We start from the raw sequence: 26242 nt of genomic DNA on the forward strand, positions 1-26242 counted from the left end.
CAGGTACCAGATTCCCTCTAAAAAAAATGGGAGTTCTTTGCCTCACATCTAAGATTAGGAGTCTTCCAGAATAAATACATTCCTTTTGGATTCTGAATCAGTTTTGTTCCTCTTTTTATAGTCAATGTATTTATATTGTTCCCCTCCTTTCAATCTATGTATCTTCAAAGAAGCAAAATCACCCAGGAAACATTATCCTATGCCAGGCTTCCTCAGCCTTGGCCCTCCAGATGTTTTTGGCCTAATAATAATAATAATAATAATAATAATAATAATAATAAATTTTATTTATATCCCGCCCTCCCCAGCCAAAGCCGGGCTCAGGGCGGCTAACAACAATAAAATAATCAGTCAAATAATCACACAATCTAAAAATTCCATTATAAAATTAATTAAATCAAATTGATGGCAACCAATTATGCAGAATTATGTGCAGGTTGCCAGAGGAGGGAGTCAGGCTGTGCCCTGACCAAAGGCCTGGCGGAACAACTCTGTCTTGCAGGCCCTGCGGAAAGATGGCAGGTCCCGCAGGGCCCTAGTCTCTTTTGACAGAGCATTCCACCAGTTTGGAACTGCAGCCGAGAAGACCCTGGCTCTGGTTGAGGCCAGCCTAACCTCTCTGAGGCCTGGGACCTTGAGGATGTTATTATTTGCAGACCGTAGGTTTCTCTGTGGGGCATACCAGGAGAGGCGGTCCCGTAGGTACGAGGGTCCTAGGCCGTATAGGGCTTTAAAGGTTAAAACCAGCACCTTAAACCTGATCCTGTACTCCACCGGGAGCCAGTGCAGTTGGTATAATACCGGATGAATGTGCTCTCGCAGCGAAGACCCCATAAGGAGTCTCGCCGCGGCATTCTGCACCCGCTGGAGTTTCTGGGTCAGTCTCAAGGGCAGCCCCACGTAGAGCGAGTTACAATAATCCAGTCTGGAGGTGACCGTCGCATGGATCACAGTGGCTAGGTCAGGACGAGAGAGATAAGGGGCCAACTGCTTAGCTTGGCGGAGATGAAAAAATGCCGCCTTTGTTATAGCTGTAATCTGCGACTCCATAGAAAGGGAGGTATCGAAGATTACACCCAAACTCTTAACGGACGGTGCTGGCACTAATTGCACCCCCGCAAGAGATGGGAGTTGCCCCCCTGATCCCATATCTTCCCGCCCCAGCCAGAGGACCTCTGTCTTCGAAGGATTTAACTTCAACCGGCTCCCACGTAACCATCCAGCCACAGCTTCCAGACATCTGGTCAGTGTGTCTGGGGCCGAGTCAGGATGCCCATCCATCAACAGATAGAGTTGGGTGTCATCAGCATACTGATGGCAACCCAGCCCAAAACTCCGGACAAGCTGGGCGAGGGGGCGCATAAAGATGTTAAAAAGCATCGGGGAGAGAATTGCACCCTGAGGCACTCCACACACCAAGGAGTGGCGTGATGACAATTCCCCCCCAAGCGCCACCCTCTGTCCCCGACCAGAGAGAAACGAGCGCAGCCATTGAAGGACTTTGCCCTGGATCCCCACGTCGGCAAGGCGGTGGTCCAGGAGTTCGTGATCGACCATGTCGAAGGCTGCTGACAGGTCTAGAAGAATCAGCAGCCCTGACCCGCCTCGATCCAGCTGCCTGCGGAGATCATCTGTTAGGGCGACCAGAGCCGTCTCGGTCCCATGACCAGCGCGGAAGCCGGACTGGAATGGGTCCAGAGCAGATATTTCATCCAGAAACCTACCAAGCTGTTCAGCAACCGCTCTCTCAATCACCTTACCCAGGAATGGAAGATTCGAGACCGGGCGGTAATTGGATAGATCTGAGGGATCTAATGATGTTTTCTTTAAGAGCGGACGCACCACCGCCTCCTTCAGTTCCCCTGGGAATATCCCGGTGCCAAGGGACAAATTGATGATATCCCCCAGGGGGCCCCGCACCTCGTCTGGACACGCTCTAATCAGCCATGACGGGCACGGGTCAAGAGGACAGGTGGTGGGCTTTCCAGCTTGGAGGAATCTGTCCACATCGGCTGGAGATATCCGGTCAAAGTGGTCTAATACTGGACCCGAGGACAGTCGAGGGGCCTCCAGTTCCTTTATTGTATCCAAATTGGCAGGGAGGTCATGGCGGAGCAACAGGACCTTCTCCGCAAAAAAGCTCGCAAATGCCTCACAGCTGTGTGTCAGATTGTTATTTAAATTTGGCTGTCCTTCAAGGGACGTTAAAGACCGAATTATACTAAATAATTGTGCCGGGCGAGAGCTAGCGGATGCAATGGAGGCCGAGAAGTAAGACTTCTTAGCAGCCTTCACTGCCATCTCATAGGTTTTCATAAAAACCCTATAAGATGTTCTTGAGGCTCCGTCACGGGCACCCCGCCATACTCGCTCTAGCCGTCTGAGGTCCCGCTTCATTTTCCGAAGCTCCTCGGTAAACCAGGGAGCCCGGTTTCTGCGGGGTCGCAGAGGGCGCTTAGGTGCGATCTCATCGATGGCTGCCAGGAGCTGGGTATTCCAGCCCTCAACAAGCTCAGTCAATGAGTCGCCAGGGGGAGCAAGGTCCCGCAAGGCTTGACGGAATCTATCCGGGTCCATCAGCCTCCGCGGGCGAGCCCAAATCGGCTCGCCACCTAAGCAGGGTGGGGGTGGAAAGTCAATCCTGGCTTTCAGAGCGTAGTGATCAGACCATGGCACCTTCATCGAAGGAGACATGATCACATCTATACCGGCGCCAAAGATCAAATCCAGCGTGTGGCCTGCTTGATGTGTGGGGCCCGAAACAAACTGGGAGAGCCCTAGTGTCGCCATGGAAGACACCAGGTCCAGAGCCTGTGTGGAGGGAGTGGCATCAGCGTGGAAGTTGAAGTCTCCCAATACCAATAGGTTAGGGAACTCCAAGGCCCAGCCGGCCACCGCCTCCAGCAGGCCTGACAGGGTGGCTGCTGGTGCGCTAGGTGGCCGGTACACCAGCCAGACAGCCAAGCTCTCCTCGGAGCCCCACACTAGGCCAACACATTCAATGCCGGGGATCGATGGCGATGGTAGAGCCCTGAAAGAACAATCTTCCCGGATTAATACTGTCACCCCTCCCCCCCCGGCCCACAGTCCGTGACTGGTGGAGGACGGAGAAACCCAGGGGCGCCATCTCTCGTAAGGTAACAGTTACCCCTTCGCGCACCCAGGTCTCCGTCACACAAGCCAGGTCAACTCCCTGCGAGATAAAGAAATCTCGCAGGGTAGCAGTTTTGTTGCCTATAGACCTGGCGTTGCACAACACCAGTGAAGGAGGTGAGTAATCCTTGCTCACCCTACCCTCGTCTCTCGGGATGGGGCGCAGATTGGAAGGGGTACGAGCATATCCATATCTCGATCCCCTTCGCCTATAACATCTGCCCCCACCGCCATACCTCCCTTGCCCCTCCACGGTCGCAATCCCAAGCCTCATACTAACCTCCATTTACAAATAGAAAACAAAACAACCAAAACAATTATGCCCAAACAAAACCAATCCCCGCCACACTCAGTGTCCAACCCCAAAAACAAAACAAAATGGAACAAACAAAAATCCATAAATAAAAACCACCATTCACGGTGGTACAACAAAGTAAACAATAAAAGCACCTTTAAAACACCTTAAAATATATATAAACATCTTTAACATTTGCAGCAGATAATGAAATAATATAATATTATAAAAAACAACAACCCCCATTTAAGGTGCTGCAAATTAAAAGCAATTAAAACATTTAAAACTATTTTGTCCATTGCTGCCGGTGGCTGCTCTGTCCTCTAAACCGTGATGGTAGTGCAGGCCCCGTCCCCTAGGCCGGATGGAGTTGGCAGGAGAGGGAGCGGTCTTCCCAGCACTCACGAAACAGCAACAGCAGTCGTGTCCCGGAGGCCTCTCTCTGGTCTCTTATGCTGTGGCGATGAGTGCAGGCCCCGCCCCCCTAGGCCGGATGGAATTGGCAGAAAGGGAGCGGTCCTCCCAACACTCACGCAAGCAGCAGCACCAGCAGTCGTCAACTCCCATGATCCCTAGCTAGTAGGACCAGTGGTCAGGGATGATGGGAATTGTAGCCTCAAAACACCTGGAGGGCCAAGGCTGAGGAAGCCTGTCCTATGCCCCTTTAAAATGTTTTTTTTTTTGGGGGGGGGAGGCTATTGGGTTGTATAATTGTTGTTGTTGTTGTTGTTGCTGTTATTATTATTATGTATTTTGTGGTTTTATATCTTTATATTATTCTGTGAACCGCCCTGAGACCCTTGGGTGGAGGGCAGTATATACAGTCAATAAATAATAAGAATAAGAATATTCAGCTCTTCTATGTTAGTGAAGGGGATAGCGGCCAGTAGACGGGAATTGCCCTCCTTTGACACTCTCTGGGTGAATTAGCCATCTGGAGCTCCCATGGGGTGTTGAATGAGGGCACCCCAGTTCAGATCTGCAGAGAACAGCTATTGACCCCTTAATAACCTCATTTATAGTTGGGAAGAACGTCAGTGCAGAATGATCAGCCAATTTTAGCTCAGCTGGAGTTAAGACTAATGCTGCTTCAGGGGTAACATTTCATTGAGGAAAACAAAGTTGGGCAACCTAGCAGATACCCTTGCACTGCAAAACTTTTCGTAGAAGCATTGTACCACTAACATGCAATTTTGTTTTCCTGGTGCCTGCTAAAAGCTCTTTAAATAATGTATTGTCTTTTGCAGTTTTCATTGTAAAGCTGATTCATTGTCCTGAAAACACACCTGCATTTGTATATTTAAATCAGGACATTGGGGGAAAGTTGGCTACGGTGGGACACCTATTGAACTAGAACTAATACCATCATGTGCATGCCTCCCAACTAGAGCTAATACCATCATGTGCATGCCTCCCACTCACAATCCCCACGGCTGGAATATTTTTTTCTTTAAAAAAATATGAGGCAAAAAAATGAAAGAGAGCACTGTGCCTCCACAAGTGAAGCATCTCTTCCCAAAGTTGCTCTGGAAGCAGAAGGATGCTTAGGGTGGGGGCTGTTTCTTTCTGGCCCCTTCCCACTAAGACCAACTCCTCCTCCCTGACCTGACCTTGCTGAGCCATTTCAGACCACAGATTTCTCCCTCCCAAATCAGCCATTAGCATCTGTCTTCTTGGAACTACTTTTTAAACTTCCAGAAGATGAAGCCCCACTTGGTCCCTTAACAAGGCCGGGGGTGCGGACAGTGCTGGGTCTGGCCAGCAAAACAGATCTCCTTGTGGGCTAAATTTGCTAGGTGGGGGCTACTGACAAGGCTGCCTCCGATTCTCAGGTGATGGAAGCCAGAAACTGGAGAGAGCCACTGCCTTCCTGGTGGCATCGGTTTGGCTCCTGCTGGAAAGAGGATTTTGGATGAGATGGACTCTTGGTCTGACACAGCTGTGAAGTGCTTTGGTCACATAAAGCAAACAAACTATCTCTAGGCAGGAAGAGAACTTAGTCATATACATCTGGGCAGTTTCTTTGGAGGGGAAGCCCTCTCCCCATCCTGTCTACACCTTCAATCCCAGCCTCTCTGCCTTTGTTGTACATAGGGTAAACCCAAACAGCAGGGCCAGAGTCAAACTATGGATGGTTCTTAACTCTGCAGCACAGACCCCATGAAAGACCAGCCCTAACCCCTTCTGTGAATTTAGGCCTCCATGTGAAACTTACCTCTCTGAAGGTTTCTGAGTAATGGATCATCTGAGGAAGCAAAAAGGTATGATGTTTAATCTTGTTACGAAAGGATTACATCATATCCTAGCACCTGTTGTTTCCTTATTTCAAGCAGAAGATTAAATCAGAGAACAAATAACTGCAAACAAGAAACGGTATGACTAAAGAAATTAAAGACACTAACATGATGAACTAGATGACCCTTGGAAACCTTTAAAACTCTAATACTCTATGCTTCTATGTGAAAACCAGAAATGGTACTCCATACTAGAAAAATCACAAAATAAAATCAATTTGAATTCATGAATGAAATAGAGATCTATACTGGAAGACTGGAAGGCCAGAAGTGCCATTTCCATCTTTTAAAAAGATCCCCCCAAAAAGCCAAAGTAAGGTTAAGATCTGCCCCAAGTATAAACAGGAGGGAAACAGCTACTGAAGCCCGAATTTTCAAGCATGATGACAAACCAAATTCCAGAGGAAGAATTGGCAGAGCTTTAAAATGTAATTCCAGGGGTTTCATGCAATGGGAAGTCCTCCTTCATAGAATGGGGTCGATCTCATAAGAAGTGTGAGTCCTTTAAGACTCTTGAAAGGTACTGTAAGTCTTTGAAGTCCCACCCCCCACAATCAAGTGATATATAAATTTTATGAAATAGATAAAAATAAAAGTAAAAAATCAATTAGAAAAGAAAACCAGTGAAATGACAGGCAGGAATAGAACTCTTCCGTTATAGTCCCAGACTGATGTGCAGATTCTTCACAGGGACAAGCTCTGCCCCCAATCCAAGCCTTCAACCTCATTCACGAGACATAAAAAGAACCCAAACACCACTAGAGGACTGTTACCCAGAGTGACGCCATTGATGGGGGTCCCAAAGTCTGCAGAACAGACAGTTCAACAGCCATAAAATATCAGTTCCCATCCCTCCTGTGAAACTGTTCTCCCCATGAAATTTACCTTCCTGAAGCTGTTCTTTGAGTAACAGAGCATCTGAGGAAACAAAGATATAAAGTGTAAGGGCAACACTCTTCCACCTGAAATAAATCTCCATACAAAAGTAACGCTTCATAACGTAGCATCTTCAAATTCAAGAAAAAGATTAAGAAGTAGAAAAAATAATTATAAACAAGAAAATCATAGGAAGAATCTATGAAAACCACGAAAGCTTTAAAACTCCATAATCGCAAAGCAAGCTTACAAATATCAGAATAAAAATATTCAGCATAAATCCTGATATTCTCTGAGTTTTGTCACTAAAATTGGTGTCTACAGTGGAGGGCTAGAGAGGAGGCAGGACAATAGGAATCCCGTAAAAGGAGGCAGAGGGGAGATGGAGGCAGCCTTAACATCTTCCCCAAGTAAAGTGGTGGGGGGAATCATTAAAACTAAAATTCTGAAACATAAGGAGAAGCGAAGTTTGATGAGGAAGGATTGGCAGAGCTCTCAGGCAAAAGGAAGCCCTTCCTCACAAACCTTCTACAAATCTTTAAGGTTCTTCACAAGCATAATTGTTCCCTTTGGGGCTCATGTGCTCTTGCTTCCACTCTCAATGGGGGAACTCTCAGGAGATCTTGAAGGCTGAAGCCCTAGATATGGCAGCTGCAGGGGGACGTCTGAGGAGGAGACAGCTCAGGCCTTGGCTCCACGGCTGAGAAAGAAGCCTGAGCAGGAGGCAGAGGGGGAACTGGGGGCTTCTTAATGCCCTTTGACTCCATTCAGAGCAGGAGAATCTCCAAAAGGACAACCCCAGATTGTGTAGACGGGTAACCAAAAGGAAAAGGAGGTTCCGTATAATTGTAAACAGATGCACATTGGAGGAAAAAATCATGACTTTGCTATTTTTCAGGCTTTCCTTACAGGAAATATACATGAGGGAAAGGAAATGATGGCTGGAGCACCAAGAAGGAAACTATCCTGGTGGTACCCTGTCTGCAGCAGGAATGAAATTCAACACAACAAGAGCCTGGCATTAGTTCTGAACTAATATAACGCCCGGTATAAAATCCTTGCAGGCAGTTTTCATTACCTTCAAATTGTTCCATGACATCCTCCACAAGGATATTTATATCACAAAATTCCGAGATCCTCTTCTTTAGCTCTGGAAAGAAAGCCAGTGGATTCTCTTGACTCTCCCTTTTCCCATACCTGGTGAAAAGAAAAACACTGTTAGCCTGTTCAAATCCACAATTCCTAGTACATGAAAAAGATGGAATCGAGGAAGAGAATTGCAGAAAGCTCAGAGGGACAGGAAGGCACAGAGGGGAAAGATTATTCCTCGCTATAAACTCCACAGCCAGACATCATAAGGCCAGAACAGCACCCCAGGCCTCTGAGTCTCCCCACTGATGTCTATTCAAAGAACAATGAATGAATATAATGTGCAGGAGGCAGAGAAGAGCCTCCAGACCTGCGTGAGGTAATGGGGGGGAGGAGAAGGCAGAGCTCTGGCCCTGATTCTTGCAATGAGAATTGGGGGCTACAAGTTCAAAAGAGGGGGCCCTGCTTTTACCTGTGAGATGCTACAGGGAGTGAGTCCTACAGTCTCCCCCCTGCAGCCCCTGGAGGGCCATGTCTGAGGTTCTTGCATCCCGGCCTCATGGAGTGATACTAATGGAAATGAGTCAGATCCACTTACCTCTCCAAGGTGGTTCTCATATCCTAGAGGGGGAAAGAGAAAGGAATTCACTGAACACCACAGGCCACACTAGGAAGACCCCCTCAGACCCTGGAGTGGAGGAACAGCCTGGCCCTCAGATGTCAGTCTGCCTGGCACATGACAAAATTTTGAGTAGGGATCAGCCAATTTTCCTTTTCTCAGTTTTCATTTTTCCAATGTTAAGTTCTTAAGTTACCCAGTCTTAAGTTCTTGAGGACAGAAATGGGGTTTTTTTCCTCCCGGAGGTGAGATAAATAGACATGATGACAAGGCCTTAGTTGAGTCAAGACAACATACCAGCATGAAGGCGCTGCAAGATTTGTTACTTCATATGAGTACAGTGGTACCTTGGGTTAAGAACTTAATTCGTTCCGGAGGTCCGTTCTTAACCTGAAACTGTTCTTAACCTGAGGTACCACTTTAGCCAATGGGGCCTCTTGCTGCTGCTGCTCAATTTCTGTTCTCCTCCTGAAGCAAAGTTCTTAACCCGAGGTACTATCTCTGGGTTAGCGGAATCTGTAACCTGAAGCGTCTGTAACCCAAGGTACCACTGCAGTAGTGCTGAGTGGCCTTTGTGAGCATCTCTCTACTCTAGGCATCTCACATGAGTCCCTAAAACAATGGCCGTTGTCGCTTGTCTGCCTCTGGGTGAGAGAGGGTGGGGTGAGAGGAAAGGCACAATCTCAAGGCCTAAAACCTGGGGGGGTCAAATAAAGAAACTGCGCTTAATGCTAAAGCTCACTTCTCTTTTGCTCAATTTTATTTTTCCCTTTGATCCAAGGCAGCCAAAGCAGCCTTTGGGAAGCCCAACAGAGGCCATGAAGGCAACATGGCCATGCTAGAAGCCATTAGGAGACCAGTATTTTCTGGAAAGAGCAGAAAACCGCATCCAGTTCCATCCACCACAGAAGAATCTCTAGTCTGCATTCAGGTGAGAAAATCATCCCAGCTCTCCTGACTAGAGCCTCCATATACTGAGCCCCATACTATTTGTATAGATGAATGAGGCACATAAAAGTTTGCCAGCACCCTTTTCCAGGCGTGAAGCCTTGTGCTGCTCCTGCCACCATCTTACCTGCAGGAGTTCACTCGCTGGCTTCTGGCGCTTCTCCTCCAACTCCTGGATGCTCCTTTCAAGAGAGGAGAGTTCGCTGGAGAACCTGGCCAGCTGCTCATCCCTTTCCCTTGCAATCTGCTCCTCTACGTCTTCTATCTCATTCAACAGGTGCTTTTCTTGTTCCTCCAGGAACTGGCGCAGTTGCCTGAGCTTCTCCACTGTTTTCTGTCTCTCCGTTTCTGTCAATTTCTGCAAGAAGCAGGAAGAAATAGGAAAAGAGGAGTCTGGAATGTGTATTTACAACATCAGAAGGAGAGACGAGAGAATTCCACAGGGAGGCCATGTTTGATTTTTCATAGACATAAAACCAACCCCTAGCAGCTAAAGAAGGCCTCTTCTTCAGACATTAAAGTAAAAATTGGAGGGTGGCAGGAGGTTGAAGGGATGAACACACGCTCTCTACCCTCTCCACTGCCATTTCTATTGCCTTCCATTTTGTTTATGGCCACAGCATAAAGCAAGAGCCTTGTCATGATGTGGAAAAATGAGAAACAGGGAGAGGATGAAATGGGCAGATTTCCCATCCCTCCTCAGTCCTGACTTGATTCTTCAAGTAGTTGTTCCCTCCCTAATAATCACAGTGATACTTACAAGGAGGTCTTTGCATTCCTTGTCCAGGGCTGCTTGATAGGCCAGAATTTTCTCTCTCTCTTTCCTCAGGATCTGCAGGCGGCTGTTGATCAGTCCCTAAAGAGGAAAGAAAAAACTTGGGATAGACAGAGAGAGGTGGAGCGATAAATTGACTATTACCCTGACATCTACTATGCAGTGGCCCTGCTCTTAATAGTTTCTCTCCCTCTTCCGTTTCATTAATACTTTTAATTGAGCAGATTTAATATGCATCAGTTAATGCTTGTATTTTTTATGTTTTAATTAAATGATTATAGATAAACTGCAAAAGTTTGGAGAAAAACCATAAAAGATTTACTGAGGTGGGGATATTTTTAGCAGGCTTTGCCAATCTTGCTACCCTCCAGAAGTTTTGTTTAGGGAACTTTTAAATGTTCAATGTTTTAATGTGCTAATAATAATAATAATAATAATAATAATAATAATAATAATTTATATCCTGCCCTCCCCAGCCGAAGCCAGGCTCAGAGCGGCTAACAACAGTAAAATAATACAGCATTCTAAAATCAATTCATTATAAAATCAGTTCAAATCAAATTAATGGCAACCATTGGGCTAGAGTTCTATGAGGATTACCAAAGGAGGGGGTCAGGCTGTGCCTTGGCCAAAGGCCTGGTGGAAGAGCTGTATCTTGCAGGCCCTGCGGAAAGATGTCAAGTCCTGCAGGGCCCTAGTCTCTTGTGACAGAGTGTTCCACCAGAGCGGAGGCACAGCTGGAAATGCCCTGGCTCTGGTCAAGGCCAGCCTAACCTCCCTGTGGCCCAGGACCTCCAAGATGTTTTTGTCTGAAGACTGTTGGGAGTCACCCAGAGTGGCTAGGGAAATAAGAATAATAAATTATTACTATTTTGTTAATTTATATTAGTGTAAAATAAAAAATACAAACGACCAAAAATATTCAAAGTCACAAAACATAGTGGTTATATCTTCCGCATAAACAATAGACTATGTAGAAAAATGAAAGCTGCCAGGGCTGGCCCAATACATTTCATTGCCTGAGGGTAACCATTAAAAATAGTACCCCTCACCATGTTTCACTCATACAAAAAGCAAGTACTGTATTTGCCTAGCTGGGATGTAGAGAGGCCCTTTTTGAGCCCTTTGAAGCCTCGGAGATTTTGGCAGACAGTGATGCTGAGTGCCATCCCCAAATGTGGCTACTTTATGGCTCTCCTCCAACTTCCCAGGGTGTCTGAGCGAGGGGAGCTGCGTTGTCCCCCTCCTTACAAAAAAACAATAATGGGGGGGGGGGGGCTGGGTGACCAGACATCAAAAGTGTTCCACCTTGGTGCAAACCTGTCACCATCTGCCAGCTCCCCCCACCCCACAGTGGAGATGCAGCCCTGGGAGTTGGAAAGGACCCCAAGGGTCATCTAGTCCTACCCTGCAATGCAAGAAGCGCAGGTAAGATTTGTAGATTTACCGCAGCATGCAATTTTTGGCTACTATGTGATGCAACCATCCTCGTAGATAAGTCTTATCAGCATCATCGTTGCTATCATTTTATTATCCCAAAGGGGTAGCAGTGTTGCACTAGTTTTAATGTTTAATAGGTTATTGTGTTTTAGTGTTCTGTTGGAAGCCGCCCAGAGTGGCCAGGGAATAAATTATAAATTATTATTATTATTATTAGGCAGAAAACAACAATGAGAAAGTCCCAGGACTTCAAAAGCTTACTATAGGTGCTGCAATGTGTGTTGATAAAATTTTCAAACCCTTAAAAAGAAGGGAATCAATTTATGTGTTTAAGGGTACTATTCCATCCTTACTCAGGAGCAAGCTCCACTGAACAACCAGCATGCAAGCTGCATCCAGACAATTCATGTCATGCCTTGTTCAGACGTGTGAGCCACAGAAAACCACATAGAAGTATCCACAGCTATTCCCTCCCCCGCTCAAGATCCCGCGTGGTTTCCTACCTTGCACTCTTCGTAAGCCTCCTCCAGAGGAATCACCTTGTGGTTTCCATGTGCCTTGGACTTGCCACACACCACACAGATGGGGGCTTCGTCCTCCTTGCAGAAGAGCTTCAGAGGCTTCCGGTGCTCCTTGCAGACTTTCCCTTTCCCTCCTTCCTCCTTTCCCTCTTGGAGGCTGAGCTTCTTGATTAATTCCACAAAGTTTACCAGCTGCCGGTTGGGGATGAGATTATTTCGCGGGACTGTTTTTCTGCACTGAGGGCAGGAAGCCTCTGCCTCCGATTCCCCCCAGCACTGGACCAAGCAAGACCGGCAAAAGTTGTGCCCGCACTCTGGGATGGTCACTGGATCCTTGAAGTAATCCCGGCAGATGGAGCAAGTGGCTTCATCACGGAGATCCTGGACGGGACTCCCAGCAGCAGCAGCAGCAGCCATGGCTCCCTCGCGCCAATGTAAGAGTTCAATGCCACTTCCTCCGATCTCACTTCCTGGGTTTTTCTGCAAATGACTCCGGAGTTTATTGCCCACGTGATTTATTCTTGCTCGTTTCCTCCTCGCTTTGCATTTCTTATGCAGTATATGCACGGCGGTGCATTGTCCTGAGAAGGCATTGTGTGCGTACTTTTATAAATAAAGGAAATAAAGGAAATCCTTGGCATCGTGCAGCAACAGCAGCCTCCGCTTCAAGAAAATCCACCATCCGGAGGGCGGGGCTTTGTAGCAGTCCGAGATCCCTCCCCCACCTCCTGGATTGGACATCTTGATCCCCTGGGATCTGGTGGGGTTGGGCAGAGATTTTTCAGGGGCGGGGCTGCCCTTTCTCCCCTGCTTGGAATCAACTAGTTTGGGTGAACAAAGTTCCTTGAAATATTTCCAACACCGTCTGTGAACTGCACCAGAAAGTACCTCCCATAAACGTTGGTGGAACTAGAGGTGAATTAAATTTGTTTTGGGTAAAATGCTTAGAGATTTTATTACCATCAGTCAAGCAGTACACAAATGTTGTTAAATAAAATAAGTAAATCAAGGACAGCCTGGACATATCAGTTGGCTAGACTGTGGTGCTGATTACGCCAAGGTTGCAGGTTCGATTCCCCTGTATATGGGACAGTTGTGTGTTCCCACATTGCAGGTGGTTGAAGAGGGCCAGATTTGATGAAGTTAAATGAATAGTATCAAGAAGGTCATGAGCATTACTTCAAAAATGCAGAAGAGCTGCAGCTCAGGGGAACAGCGTCTGCTTGGCATGGAAAAGTTTCCAGGTTCAATCCCTTGCATCTCCCATTTCGGACTGGGAAAGGTGTCAGTCTGAAATCCAGGAGAGGCACAGCCACGCAGTGTAGACACTGCAGAGCAAGATGTCCCTGCATCTAAAGCACCAAGCCAGCACGATTACACACACACACACACACACACACACAGACCAGTGCATGGCATCTCCAAAACTGACTTTCTGTTCCCCCAGTTCAGGGAGGCTGGAGCTGAGAGATGTTGTGTTGTGTTTGAGAGGCCTGCCGCTTCCCAAATTGTTTTCCTGCTGCCTCAAGAAACCAGTTATTGTTGTTAATTCAAGAAAGTTCTCTGTTGGGGCTTCCTGTCCCAGGAGGGGACAAACAATCTGCCCACCCCCTGCTCTGGTGCCCATGATGGAGGCAGGCGGGCAGAGGCACATTATCTCCACAGATAATTCTCATAGCACTAGAACTCGTAGCCCCCAAACAAAGCTGAATGTTGGGAGATCCAGGACAGATCAAAGCATTGCATTGTGCAGCACATAATTAAACTATGGAACTCTCTGCCACTGGAGGCAGAGATGGCAACCAACGTAAAATCACGAAATTGCAAAGTTGGAAGGGACCACAAGGGTCACCTAGTCCAGATCTCTGCAATGGAGGAATCTTTTGCCCAACGTGGTGCTCAAGCCGGTGACCCTTAGATTAAGACGACTGTGCTCCACCCACCGAGCTGGGGAGAAGACAAGGGGACAAATTCACGGAGCACTAGGCTGTTAATGGCTCTTAAGCACAATGGCTCTGCTCTGCCTCCCCGGTCCAGAGGCAGCAGGCTTCTAAATCTCAGTGGCTGGAAGCTGCAATGGGGGGGGGGGGGAGGCTGGTTTTGCTCTCTGGTCCTCCTTGCAGGTTTTCCACAAGCGTCTGGGTGGCCCCTCTTGGTCGCTGGACCAAGTGGGCCACTTTTGTGTCCTTCAACAAGGTGAGTGGAGGCTCACAGGGAAACTTATGATCACACACAAACATAGCCAACATCATATAGGAGAGGGAGAAAGGGGAAGTGGCCCTCAGGGAGGTGGGGAAAGGTGTATTTCAGGAAGAGAGCAGGCTGCAGTGGTCAGTAGTCAGCGATGCTGATAGTGGAGCCAGAGTGAGTCCTGCCTGATATTTGAGAGTGGTCAATTCGATAGGCATTTGTTGTTCTAGTTATTAGTATCCCAGGAGAAAAATCAGATGCAGCTGGTGCTGAAAAGACGCTCCTTGGGGGAGCACTGTGTAATTGGGGTGGGGCTGAGGAACGCAGGGAAGGTGCCCTGTGAAATGTATGGGGCAGCACAGCCCATGGGGCCCCTTCCGGAAGCTGCTGGACTGCAATTCCCATCCTCTCTGACCCCTGGCCATGCTGGATGGGTCAGAGGGGTGTTGGAGTCCAGCACTATCCAGAGGACACCCCATCTGATGCCCCCAATATACAGAATCTAGCCTGTAAATAAGGAATGTTAATGCATCAACCCTAAACACATATAACTGAGCAGAAGCCCCATTCAATGCATTAAGGTTTATTTCTGACACAGTGTGAAGATGGTGAGTGTTATGTATTGAAGTTCTCACCCTGGCCACCAGGAGTATTGTGTATGTAGTTTTCACTCAGGTCCACGTCAGTTATTTTAGGCGGGAAACCCTGGGTTGTTGTTGCTACAATGTTGACAGCCGGCTACCTATAAAAGCAGGCCGGCTGAGCTGTTTGCTGTTCAGTTCTGTTTCCAGCTTACAAATAAAGAGCTGCTTTGGAAGAATCGCTGTGTCGTCTGATATGTTCGCCCACAACTTAACACTGGCGACGAGGATGGGATCGATGGACAACAGAGCACAGCCAGATGCAGCCACCCTCTGAGATGAGCTGAATCACGGAGCTGAAACACTGAGTGAAATCACGGAGCAAAACCAATTCAGAGCTGACCGTTCTGGCTAGAGCAGAGTGTCCCATCCATCGCCTCCACGTCGGCATCGGAACCATGGCTTCACTCGTGCCTCTACCGCCGTTTGCCCCAGCCTCTGAATCATGGGACTCCTACCTCGCTCGGTTTGACTGCTACCTCCAAGCAAATGAGCTGACAAAAGGGTCTGTAGAGCAGAAGCGGGGCCTCTTCCTCAGCCTTTGTGGCCCCGAAGTGTTGGCGACGGCCCGAGCATTGGTTGTGCCTCTAGCAGTCCAGGCAGCACCTTGGGACACGATTCAAGAGAAGCTCCGCAACCACTACGCCCCAAAGCCGTCCAAGATTGCTGCCCGCCATACGTTCTACCACCGGAACCAGGCAGAGGGGGAGTCAATCAACAACTACACCACCGCCCTCCGACAGGCTGCAATGCACTGCGAGTTCCGATACTTAAGACGATGCCCTGATGGATCAAATCGTCTGCGGGGTCCGGGACATCCGTCTGCAATGGCATCTCCTCACCAAGCCAGACCTCACGCTGCAGAAAGCCACTGAGGAGGCCGTGGCCTCAGAAGCTGTTGAACTCTCCGCCCAGGAAATCCACAAGGCCAGTAGACCGTATTTAAAGGACTATGTTGTTGGACATGTAACAGTGTTGGTCTAATGGAAGTATGTGAAATGTAACTGATATGCTTTGTGCCTAATTGAACCATTACGCGTAGTGCTGTATATAAGGAAACCATTACAATTGTAACTAACGCCTTATCTTGGTGGGGAGGGGTGTTATGTATTGAAGTTCTCACCCTGGCCACCAGGAGTATTGTGTATGTAGTCTTCACTCAGGTCCACGTCAGTTATTTTAGGCGGGAAACCCTGGGTTGTTGTTGCTACTATGTTGACAGCCGGCTACCTATAAAAGCAGGCCGGCTGAGCTGTTTGCTGTTCAGTTCTGTTTCCAGCTTACAAATAAAGAGCTGCTTTGGAAGAATCGCTGTGTCGTCTGATATGTTCGCCCACAACTTAACAGTGAGGCTGTATTTGCAGACAGTATTTGAAGCTGACGCCCTGTTCAATTTCAATTTCTTCCCTTCTGAGGTCTCCAAAAAGCAGCTATCCTGCCTGATGTAGGTGAAGGGGTTCATTTTTTTCATCATCTATTAATCCAATAATGTAGGCATTTTCACAGCTGTATAATGTCTTGTGGGGAGAGGAAGGTTTCCTAGAATTGCGAAGTTGCGAGAGGCCCTGAGGGTCATCTAGTCCCACCCCCTGCAGTGCAGGAAACATTTCCCCCATGTGGGGCTCAAACCCACAACCCTGGGATTAAGAGTCTCGTCCTCTGCCAAATCAGACACCTCAAATGGAAAACAAGATTGAAGGTGAGGGAGCTCATTTGAGGAAAATATTGTTTATTGGGACTGTTAAATGTGTGACTATCTCTTGAAGAAACTGCAGATGGAATTCTGGAAAAAGGAAGGAAAATGCAAAGCAACAACAACCCCCCTCCCCCCCCGTTATTTCTGCTGATTTTGACTGGAAAAACTGCCGAAAGTGCTCTTGGCAGGTAAATGTTTTTATATCAGTCATTTTGGTCTGGAGAGAAACTCCTGCTGGGCCTGAGAGGCAGTTTTAGTCTCCTCAGGAGATACTGAGGTACGTTTCGTATCCCCACAGAAAAAAGATAGGGAGGAGGGTCTCTCCAGAGAACGAGGCTCCTGAGAATGTGTAGAGTTCGGCTCCTGAGTCAGCGTCAGAAAAAGACACACGTCCCCCTTCATAGTCCAGAGTCACTCGGATCCTCCTGGGCTTCTCCCTCAGGGACAGAGGAGAGTAATCAGGAGAGGTGAAGGCCCAGTACTCGCTTTCCCAATTCTCCAAAGCCCAGATCCCTCCCCCAGGACTGAAGGAGAATAGGCCCTTTCTCCTCACAGACTTTCTAGTGACCCCCAAAGCCCACTCTTCCTCACTTCCCACATTGACTTCCCAGCAATGTCTGCCTGCTGTGAAACCTTCACGTCCCAACACACAAGGCCAGCTGCTGAATCTCTCAGGATTGTCAGGCAGGTCTTGCTCTTTGTCTCCCCATCTTACGCTTTTCTGATCTTCAGACAGGATGAGGCTGGGATGGGCTGTGTCTGGATCCAGAGTGACATTTGCTGTTGAGGAGAAATGACAGAAAGAGAAGAATAGGCAGAGTCAGCTGAGAAACAGAAATGGACATCCTGATAATAATAAGAAGAAGAAGAAACCCCCCCAAAAACCATATTCCCTTTCAGGTCAATGGGATTTCTTTCCATCGCATGCATGACTAAGACTCCTCCTTGCAGACTCTCATCAGAATATCTTACTTTTTGGTTTTTAAATCAGTCTTCTCCACTTTCTTATATTCAATGTGTATTGTGCCTGCCCTCCTCTCAACCCAGGCATTTTCTAAGAGAAAAACCAACTAGTAAAACCAACTCATCTGTGCTAGTGAAGGGGAAAGAGAGGAGAATTGGAGGAGGCAGGAGAGTAGAGAAGCTGCTTTCCTCTGACCATCTCTGTGGGAATTGGCCTTTGGGTTGGGATGGGAGATGAGGGCTCCTCCATCATCATCATCATCATCATCATCATCATATATTACATTTGCCTACTGCCTGTCACCCATAGGTCACAGGGTGGTTCACAGCATAAAAATACAACATAAAAACATATACAGGCGTCCCCTCACTTTCGCGGGGGTCACGTTCTGGGCCCTCGTGCCCACAAGTGAAAATCGCAAACTAGCTTAGCCGGGTGCCTTAGATGTGAGTTTAATGCATGAGAAAAAATTTCATGGGTTACTGTAAACCAAAAAACCAAACAAAAAAACTTGAGACATTTTGCCAAATTTTAAAGATCTGCCAGGGGAGAAATTTTTATCATGAAATAGACGACCTGTCTGAGAAAAAGAGGACATGTGGCAACCAGTCCTGAAAAAGGTCACATGGAAAAGCAACCCAACTCCCTCTAGGCAGGAATGAAACTCTTCCCTCTTTTATCTGATCCTTCTGGGCAGTTTCTCTCCCCCCCCTTCTGCACCTTCAAGTCCACCCTCTCTGCCTTTGTGGTACAAACATCAGGGCTAGAGTCAGGCTGTACAGAAGAGACTCTTGACCCCCATGAAACACTAGTCCCCCCTCCTGTGATTTGGGGTCTGCATGTGAAATTTACCTCTCTGAAGATTTCTGAATGACTGAACATCTGAGGAAGCAAAAAGACAGGCTTAATGGGCTACACCGCAACAGCTCCCAAAAAAATCTTTTTACAAAACATCACCATAACATAGCATCTGTTGCTTCCTTATTTCACACAAAAGATTAAATGACAGAACAAAGAATTGCAAAGACAACAACTGTAGGCCTAAGGAATTAAAACAACTAGCATGTTTAGCTGTGATTCCTGCATTGCAGGGGGTTGGAGTAGATGATCCTTGGGATCCTTTCAAACTGTACTATTCCATGATTCCATGGGAAAATCTGAAATGCTAAACCATACTAGAAAATGGCAGAATACAATCATTCAAAATCTACAAATAAAACGAGGATCTGTACTGGAGGGCTGGAGGAAGGTTAACATCTGCCCCAAGTAAACTGGGGGCGCAAAGCTGTTGAAACTGGCATTTCCAAGCATGGTGACAAACCAAATTGCAGAGGAAGAATCAGCAGAGCTTTACCCTGTAATTCCAAGGGTCTCGTGCAATGGGAAGTCTTCCCTCCTGGAATGGGGCTGATCTAATAAGAAGTGTGGAAACTCTGAGGAGATTGGGATGGCTGAAGCACGAGAAATGGCTGGTGAGGTTGAAACTCTGAGGAAGAGGCAGTTCAGGCCTTGGCTCTGCTGCTGGGAGACCAGCCTGGCAGGAGGTGGAGGAGGGACTGGGCGCTTGCGGGTGCCCTTTTTAAAACACTTCACGAGGGGGAAATCTAAGCAACTCTGAAGAAGCCCCAAACAACCTCTCCAGATTGTGTGGAGGGAAACAAGTGAGGTTCCATGTGAATCAGGACATTGATACAATTCCCAGTGTGAAATCCCTGCAGCCACTTTTCATTACCTTTCCATTGTTTCATTGCATCTTCCACAAAGTGATTTACATCACAGGATTCCAAGATCCTGTTCCTCAGTTCTGGAGGGAAAGCCAGTGGCTCTCCTCTGTTCTCTCTTTTCTCATATCTGGTGAAAAGAAAAACAATATCAGTCCATTCAAATCCACAATTTCTGGTAAAGAAAAAGAAAGGAATTGAGAGGAGGAAGCCGACTGGAGGAAGCCCAGAGGGACAGGCAGGCAGTGAGTGGGGAGATTCTTCCTCACTACGGACTCCTCAGATGATTGAAATTACCACAAACTCCATGAATAGAAAGTGCAAGAGAAATAAAAGAGCCCCCATCCCTTTGTGAAGTGATGTGGGGAGGGAGGAGGCAGTGCTCTGGCCTTGATCCTTGGTGGGAGAACTGGGGGGCTACAAGTCCAAAATAGGGTCCCCTGCTTTTACCTGCGAGGTGCTGCAGGCAGTGAGGCCTACAATCTCCCCCCGCAGCCCCTGGAGGGCCATGTTTAAGGTTCTCGCATCCCAGCCTCATGGAGTGATGCTAATGGAAATGAGCCAGATCCACTTACCTCTCCAAGGTGCTTCTCATATCCTGGAGGGGAAAAGAGAAGGGAATTCACTGCACACCACAGGTCACACTAGGAAGACCTCCTCAGACCCTGAACACTCTGGCCCTCAGATGTCAGTCTGCCTGGCACATGGCAAGCTTTTGGGTAAGGATGGCAGAATCAGCCAGTTTTTGTTTCTCTCAGTTTTTATTGTTCCAATCTGAAATTATGAATTTTGCCGATATCAAGTTCTCCACATTTCTACATCAGTTTGCAATTAATTTTTTGAATCCTTTTGAAAATCCACCAGCATTTTAGGGAAATTTCACGTTTGTGGGTTATATTATACCCCATCTCTTGTCTTAGATTATAATTTATTAATTTAATCCAGTTTGCATTGTGCAATTCAGACATAAGTAAGCCCAAAGGATAATCCTACCAGGACATTGTCCCAAATTGTCTTCCATAGAAGTCTCCAAATTTCAAATTCTATTTTCCATCTGAAAATTTAAAAAAGCACCTGCAGTATAAGATGCCTCCAAAGGGGTAATAAAACAGTTCAGTGTTTCTTTGGGCTCACCCACACTTCTGCTTTTCCTGTGCCCAGAAAACACGAGTCCAAGTGGTTTTCTCTTTGCCCTGCCGCTTTCCCTCAGGAAAAACCTTATCCTTAGTTCAACATCTAAGCAAACGTCAATCCGGAGAAAACCTGGCTGATGTTTGCTCTAATTCAGCAGTAAACATTCGGTTTTCCTGGAGGAAAGGGGTGGGACAAGCAGCAGTCTGGATGAGTCCCTCTGTCTTGCTCTTTGGTCACTGTGACTGAGCACCATTTTGGGCCGATCTGTATCCATGGGGAAGGGGATCAACCCAGAAGTTGTGGAGGGAATGGGAAGAGAAGCTTGGTCAAGAGACCGACTCATGTCGGAAGGAGGCCTGAACGCATCCTAGATGAAGCGCAGCACAGGGCAGGAAGGTAGCATTGCCAAGCTGGAAGGCATTCAGAGACAAATCATCAGCAAAGGGCAGAAAAGCACCTCCCGTTCCATCAAGAGCACAAAAGAATCTCTAGTCTGCATTCAGGTGAGTTAACCATCCCAGGTCTCTTGGGTCTTCCTGTCCATTACAAACCTGATGCTCCATCATCTGATCCCCTGCACTCCTTGTATACATGAAAGGGGCACATAAATGATGGGAAGCAGCCTTTTCCTGGAGCCCAGCCTTGGGCTGTTCCTGCCACCATCTTACCTGCAGGAGTTCACTCGCTGGCTGCTGACTCTTCTCCTCCACCTCCTGGATGATCCTCTCAAGAGAGGAGAGTTTCCTGGAGAGTCTGGCCAGCTGCTCATCCCTTCTCCCTGCAATCTCCTTCTCCACCTCTTCCACGTGAGTCAGCAGACGTTTTTCTTGTGCTTCCAGGAACTGGTGCAGTTCTCTGAACTTCTCCACAGTCTTCAGCCTCTCCGTTTCTGTTAATTTCTGCAAGAAAAGAGGAGGTCTGGGTGTGGAAGATGGTCAGTTTTCAAAACATCAGAAGGAGAATTATGAGAATTCCACAGGGAGGGCACTTCTGATTTTTCAGAGACATGAAAACAACCTCCAGTGGCTAAAGAAGTAAATGTTTATTTTGAGGGGAGGCCCTCTCCATTGTTATTTCTATTGACTTCTGTTTTGCAGAGGGCTACAGCCTAAAGAAAGGAGCATTTTTTTTAGACACGGATGTTCCCTGCATGTTTTGGGGCATGGCATAACCAGAGTTTTAAATTGTTCAGAGAACATCCTTGGACATAAAACACCTCTCAGTTTAGTCTGGTGCTATTTAGGTGTAGGAAGGCAACAGAAACGGAGGAGGAGGAGGAGGAGGAGGACAAAGTGCAGAATTCATCCCCATAGCTCTCCACTTTTCTGTAAAGGTTCAAAATGGCCTGAGTTTCCTATAGATGAAGGAGAGCACACATTTAGAAAAACAATTCCTTAGTAATATTTATGGTAAATCAGGATTTGGATTGAACTGCTTCCACCCTCTCATCTCACAAGTTCTCAGGCTCCACCTTGACTGCTATTCACATAATAAATGAAAATGGGGAATAAACTCAATCTAGCTGCATTAATTCAATATGCCAGCAAGTTTGGAAAACTTCTGCTTCATTGACTGTGCAAAAGCCTTTGACTGTGTCGACCACAGCAAACTATGGCAAGTTCTTAAAGAAATGGGAGTGCCTGATCACCTCATCTGTCTCCTGAGAAATCTCTATGTGGGACAAGAAGCTACAGTTAGAACTGGATATGAACAATTGGTTGGTTCAAAATTGGGAAAGGAGTACGGCAAGGCTGTATATTGTCTCCCTGCTTATTTAACTTATATGCAGAATTCATCATGCGAAAGGCTGGACTGAATGAATCCCAAGCCAGAATTAAGATCGCCAGAAGAAATATCAACAACCTCAGATTTGCAGATGACACAACTTTGATGGCAGAATGTGAGGAGGAATTAAAGAACCTTTTAATGAGGGTGAAAGAGGAGAGCGCAAAATATGGTCTGAAGCTCAATGTCAAAAAAACTAACATCATGGCCACTGGTCCCATCACCTCCTGGCAAATAGAAGGAGAAGAAATGGAGGCAGTGAGAGATAACTGCAGATGGTGACAGCAGTCACGAAATTAAAAGACGTCTGCTTCTTGGGAGAAAAGCAATGACAAACCTAGACAGCATCTTAAAAAGCAGAGACATCACCTTGCCGGTTTTCCCAGTCGTGATGTATGGAAGTGAGAGCTGGACCATAAAGAAGGCTGATCGCCGAAAAATTGATGCTTTTGAATTATGGTGCTGGAGGAGACTCTTGAGAGTCCCATGGACTGCAAGAAGAACAAACCTATCCATTAAGGAAATCAGCCCTGAGTGCTCACTGGAAGGACAGATCCTGAAGCTGAGGCTCCAATACTTTGAAGAGAAGAGAAGAGAAGACTCCCTAGAAAAGACCCTGATGTTGGGTAAGATTGAGGGCACAAGGAGAGGGGGACGAAAGAGGAAGAGATGGTTGGACAGTGTTCTCGAAGCTACCAGCATGAGTTTGACCAAAGTGCCGGAGGCAGTGGAAGACAGGAGTGCCTGGTGTGCTCTGGTCCATGGGGTCATGAAGAGTCAGACATGACTAAACGACTAAACAAGCTGCATTAAAAGGTGAACTTACCTAATTTGTGATTGCTGGAAAAATATGGAGACCGAAACAGAGCAATCCTTTGAAATTCACACCTCTGAATTTTTCAAGGTTGTCCCAGCCAAGTAATGTTCACCAAAAAATGTCTTTATTAGGGTAAAGTACGTATTAAAATATTTATACAAGGAGGTAGCTACCCTAACATCTGATTCGTTTTCAGAATAATAAATGAATAAGCAGACAAAATGGAAAAATGAGAAATGCAGAGAAGCTGAAATGGGCAAATTTCCCCATCCCTCCTCAGTCCTGACTTGATTTTTCAAAAGCTTGTTTGCTGTCTAGTAACAATAAAGACACTTACAAGGAGGTCTTTGCTTTCCTTGTCCAGGGCTGCTTGATAGGCCAGAATTTCCCCTCTCTCTTTCCTCAGAATTTCCAGGCTGCTACAGATCTCTCCCTAAAGAGAAAATGAAAAACTCAGGTTTGATTGAGACAAACAGAGAGTTGATGAATGTTACACTGGCCTCTTGCGCCCAGTGGCCTTCCGAAGTAGTATACTGAAGGAAATAAAGGCCCATAGGTTTTCAACCTTTCTGGACCAACGACCTTCTTTTCTGCAGCACCCCTGTGGGGCTCAGGGACCCAGTTAGGTCACCCGTTGCTTGCAGAGTTGACATTATTTGCATTGCATGGCACAGGAGCATTTTTGAACCACTGTAGTAGAACAAGTGATTTTTAAAAAGGGATTAAAAGGCATTATATATATTTGTGTTTGCAGATGCTACTCTAAACCATTGAGTCCTTTGCCATTTGGGATGGGAGGAGATCCTCAGCAGACACACCCCCCCCCCGCTGAAACCTCATTGCACAGGCCCCACAGCACCCCCAGAATAAGCGTGCTCCCCACCAGTAGGTGCTTCCACCCCCCTTCCTAAATCTGCTTCCAACAGATACTTGGGGAGGGGATCCTGCACTATCTGGTCAATTCCTGGCCCTCAGCCCCCCCTCCCCCCCAGCTGATCCCTTGCTGCTCTCTAGCACTGAGGATGGATCCTGCTAGCCAAAGGATACATGTACTTAGTTGTGTATGTGCAATTTACACTTGTAGTGTTCTTAATAAGTACAAAGCAACCTTGCTGGGGGATGTGGACGAGGTTAACCCTTTCTCTCCCCACCATGGTCCCAGTTCAAATCTTTGAAGATGCTGTGATTATTTCAAGGAAAGATCCCTTTGTCACACCCAGCAGAGAGAAAGACTTCAACCTCCTCCTCCCAGCCATCCCAGGAGCCCTCAGGCTTCCCCTTGGCTGCTTCTAACACAATAAACAATGACTAATTAATGCCATGCCTAATTTGGATCTGAGAATTAAAAAGAAGAATCCACAGCTATTTCTCCCCCTCAAGATCCAGGGATCTCCTACCTTGTATTCCTCCAAAGCCTCCTTCAGAGGAATCACCTTGTGATTTTCATGTATCCTGGATCTGTCACACACCACACAGATGGGGGCTTCATGGACTTTGCAGAAGAGCTTCAGGGGCTCCTGGTGCTCCTCGCAGACGCCTCCTTTTCTTTCTTCTTCTTCCCTTCCTAAAACGCTGAGATTCTTGATTAATTGCAAGAAGTTTGCCAGTTGCCCGTTGGGGATGAGATTATTTTGCTGGACTGTTTCTCTGCACTGAGGGCAGGAAGCCTCTGCCTCCGATTCCCCCCAGCGCTGGATCAAGCAAGACCGGCAGAAGTTGTGCCCACACTCTGGGATGATCACTGGATCCTTAAAATATTCCAGGCAGATGGAGCAAGTGGCTACATCACAAAGATTCCGGTCGGAATACCCAGCAGCAGCCATGGCTCCCTCACGCCAAAGACCCGAGTTAAGTTTCACTTTCTCTGTTTTCAGCCCCCGGGAGCTTCCTTTCCTGGAAATGACTCAGTGACCACGTGAACTTTTCTTTTTCTTTAAATGTTCCCAGGTCTTTGCAGCTGTGAAATGTTTCCTCAAGGAGCAGCGAATGCTTCTGGATCGCTTCCCATGCTTTTGATTACACACAAACACACACATACTTAGTAAGTTGTAGTATTCACACTATAACATTTCCATTGGTAGGCTTCCTTGTCATTTTTGAATTGGATAAATTTTGCTGCTGCCCTAAATGGACGGGAGTTCTGATTTAGCAAGTGGGACTTGATTCCGTGATGAAAACTCCTAAAAGTCTGGTTGCTAATTTTAACTTAATCCGTTCATAGCAAGCTGGCAAAAATCTTCAGATTGAAACAGACGCTTTCAGCATTGCCAACCTAGTGCCCTCTCTTTGCTGAAGACTACAACTCCCATCATCCCTGGCCAGGACATCTCCAGGTATGGTTGGGAAGCCCCCCTGACTGAAGCCCCTGCAGAGCTGCTGCCAGTCAGTGGAGGCAGTACTGACCTCAATGGAGCAATGGGCTGGCCTTTCAGAAGGTACCATCTGCATGGTGGCCCCCCAGTTATGGAGCTCCTTCTCTAGATATGAATGCCTGTTATGACTTGGCTATTATTATTAATCCATATTACTACATAGTGTGAAGTCTCCTTATATTCCTAATAAAGTGTGGTCCCTTGCAATGGCTGAAAAACCTGGAGGGCTTTAACAGAGGATAAAATTCACGGAGACTTTGGATGGTTATAAAGTGGTACCTTGATTTTCGAATAGCTTAGTTCCCAAACAACTCAGAACTCGAACACTGCAAATCTGGAAGTAGGTGTTCCGGTTTTCGAACTTTGCCTCAGAAGCCAAATGTGCTCCTGAGTTTCCATTTCACCCTTGTGCAGCTAATTTAAGTTCCCCCCATCGTAATTAAGCCTTTTTTCCTCCCGTTTTGACCCTTGCACAGCTAATTTAAGTCGTCCCCCGCCCCCCATCGTAATCAAAGTCTTCCGTTTCTGATTGCAGTGTTCTGAGGTGGTATTTGGTGCTTTTGCTATTTTTTTGCATTTTTGTTTGTGTTGCTTTGTGTTGTTTGTGACTGTGGCTTGTTTTTCGTTTTATGATTGATTGATTGTGTGACTGCAGAAATGGATAAAAGCCCCCCATCCAAACAATGACTATCATTAGTGCAGGTAAGGAAAACAATAATTTTAATTTTTATCATCTACAATACTGTGAGGTTTCAAAAAGTAATGCAAAAGTGTCTTTTAAATTTTCTTTATAATGCTATATTTTCTTCTTAATTAATGCTTGCGAAATGTTTCTGAAATAGCTGTGTATTAAGAATATTGTAGTACCTGCCTTATATCATGTAAAGGAATGTAAACTGCTTGTAATCCAGT

General features: G+C 46.8%; 2 protein-coding genes across 3 annotated transcripts in view; both read right to left on the reverse strand.

Annotated features, from left to right (window-relative positions):
* Nucleotides 1-12723, reverse strand: part of LOC310699273 (uncharacterized protein) — a 45995-nt gene extending 33272 nt beyond the window's left edge. The window contains exons 1-7 of the mRNA XM_083486895.1: nucleotides 11993-12723; nucleotides 10035-10130; nucleotides 9402-9632; nucleotides 8306-8328; nucleotides 7697-7815; nucleotides 6628-6660; nucleotides 5664-5693 (exon numbers count right to left, since the gene is read on the reverse strand). Coding sequence (XP_083343021.1) covers nucleotides 5664-5693; nucleotides 6628-6660; nucleotides 7697-7815; nucleotides 8306-8328; nucleotides 9402-9632; nucleotides 10035-10130; nucleotides 11993-12427 — 967 coding nt within the window. The 5' untranslated portion in view covers nucleotides 12428-12723. The remainder of the gene's footprint in view (nucleotides 1-5663; nucleotides 5694-6627; nucleotides 6661-7696; nucleotides 7816-8305; nucleotides 8329-9401; nucleotides 9633-10034; nucleotides 10131-11992) is intronic.
* Nucleotides 12724-16674: 3951 nt separating this feature from the next.
* On the reverse strand, nucleotides 16675-25255 carry LOC310701631 (zinc finger protein RFP-like). Of its 2 annotated transcripts, XM_083492812.1 has the most exons (7): nucleotides 24356-25254; nucleotides 23296-23391; nucleotides 21025-21255; nucleotides 19798-19820; nucleotides 19234-19352; nucleotides 18354-18383; nucleotides 16675-17317 (listed from the first exon to the last, which is right to left on the reverse strand). In XM_083492812.1, exons 1-7 carry the CDS (start codon nucleotides 24779-24781, stop codon nucleotides 16800-16802), a joined length of 1443 nt encoding a protein of 480 aa, XP_083348938.1. In that variant the 5' UTR covers nucleotides 24782-25254; the 3' UTR covers nucleotides 16675-16799. The 2 variants fall into 2 exon arrangements, with proteins under 2 accessions (XP_083348938.1, XP_083348939.1); XM_083492813.1 differs by lacking the exon at nucleotides 18354-18383 and having other exon boundaries at nucleotides 24356-25255.
* Nucleotides 25256-26242: the final 987 nt, after the last annotated feature.

The sequence above is a fragment of the Podarcis liolepis genome, assembly GCF_965112155.1.
Source record: "Podarcis liolepis genome assembly, chromosome: 2".
Lineage (NCBI taxonomy): Eukaryota > Metazoa > Chordata > Lepidosauria > Squamata > Lacertidae > Podarcis > Podarcis liolepis.

Excerpts from the sequence above, each read along its gene's own strand:
- LOC310701631 (XM_083492812.1), bottom strand. The coding sequence starts at position 24,781 with ATGGCTGCTGCTGGGTATTCCGACCGGAATCTTTGTGATGTAGCCACT. Across the intron at positions 23,392-24,355 it reads AGGCTTTGGAGGAATACAAG|GGAGAGATCTGTAGCAGCCT; the intron begins GTAGGAGATCCC and ends TTTTCTCTTTAG. Across the intron at positions 17,318-18,353 it reads ATTCAGAAATCTTCAGAGAG|CAAATGTCACTCTGGATCCA; the intron begins GTAAATTTCACA and ends TCTCCTCAACAG.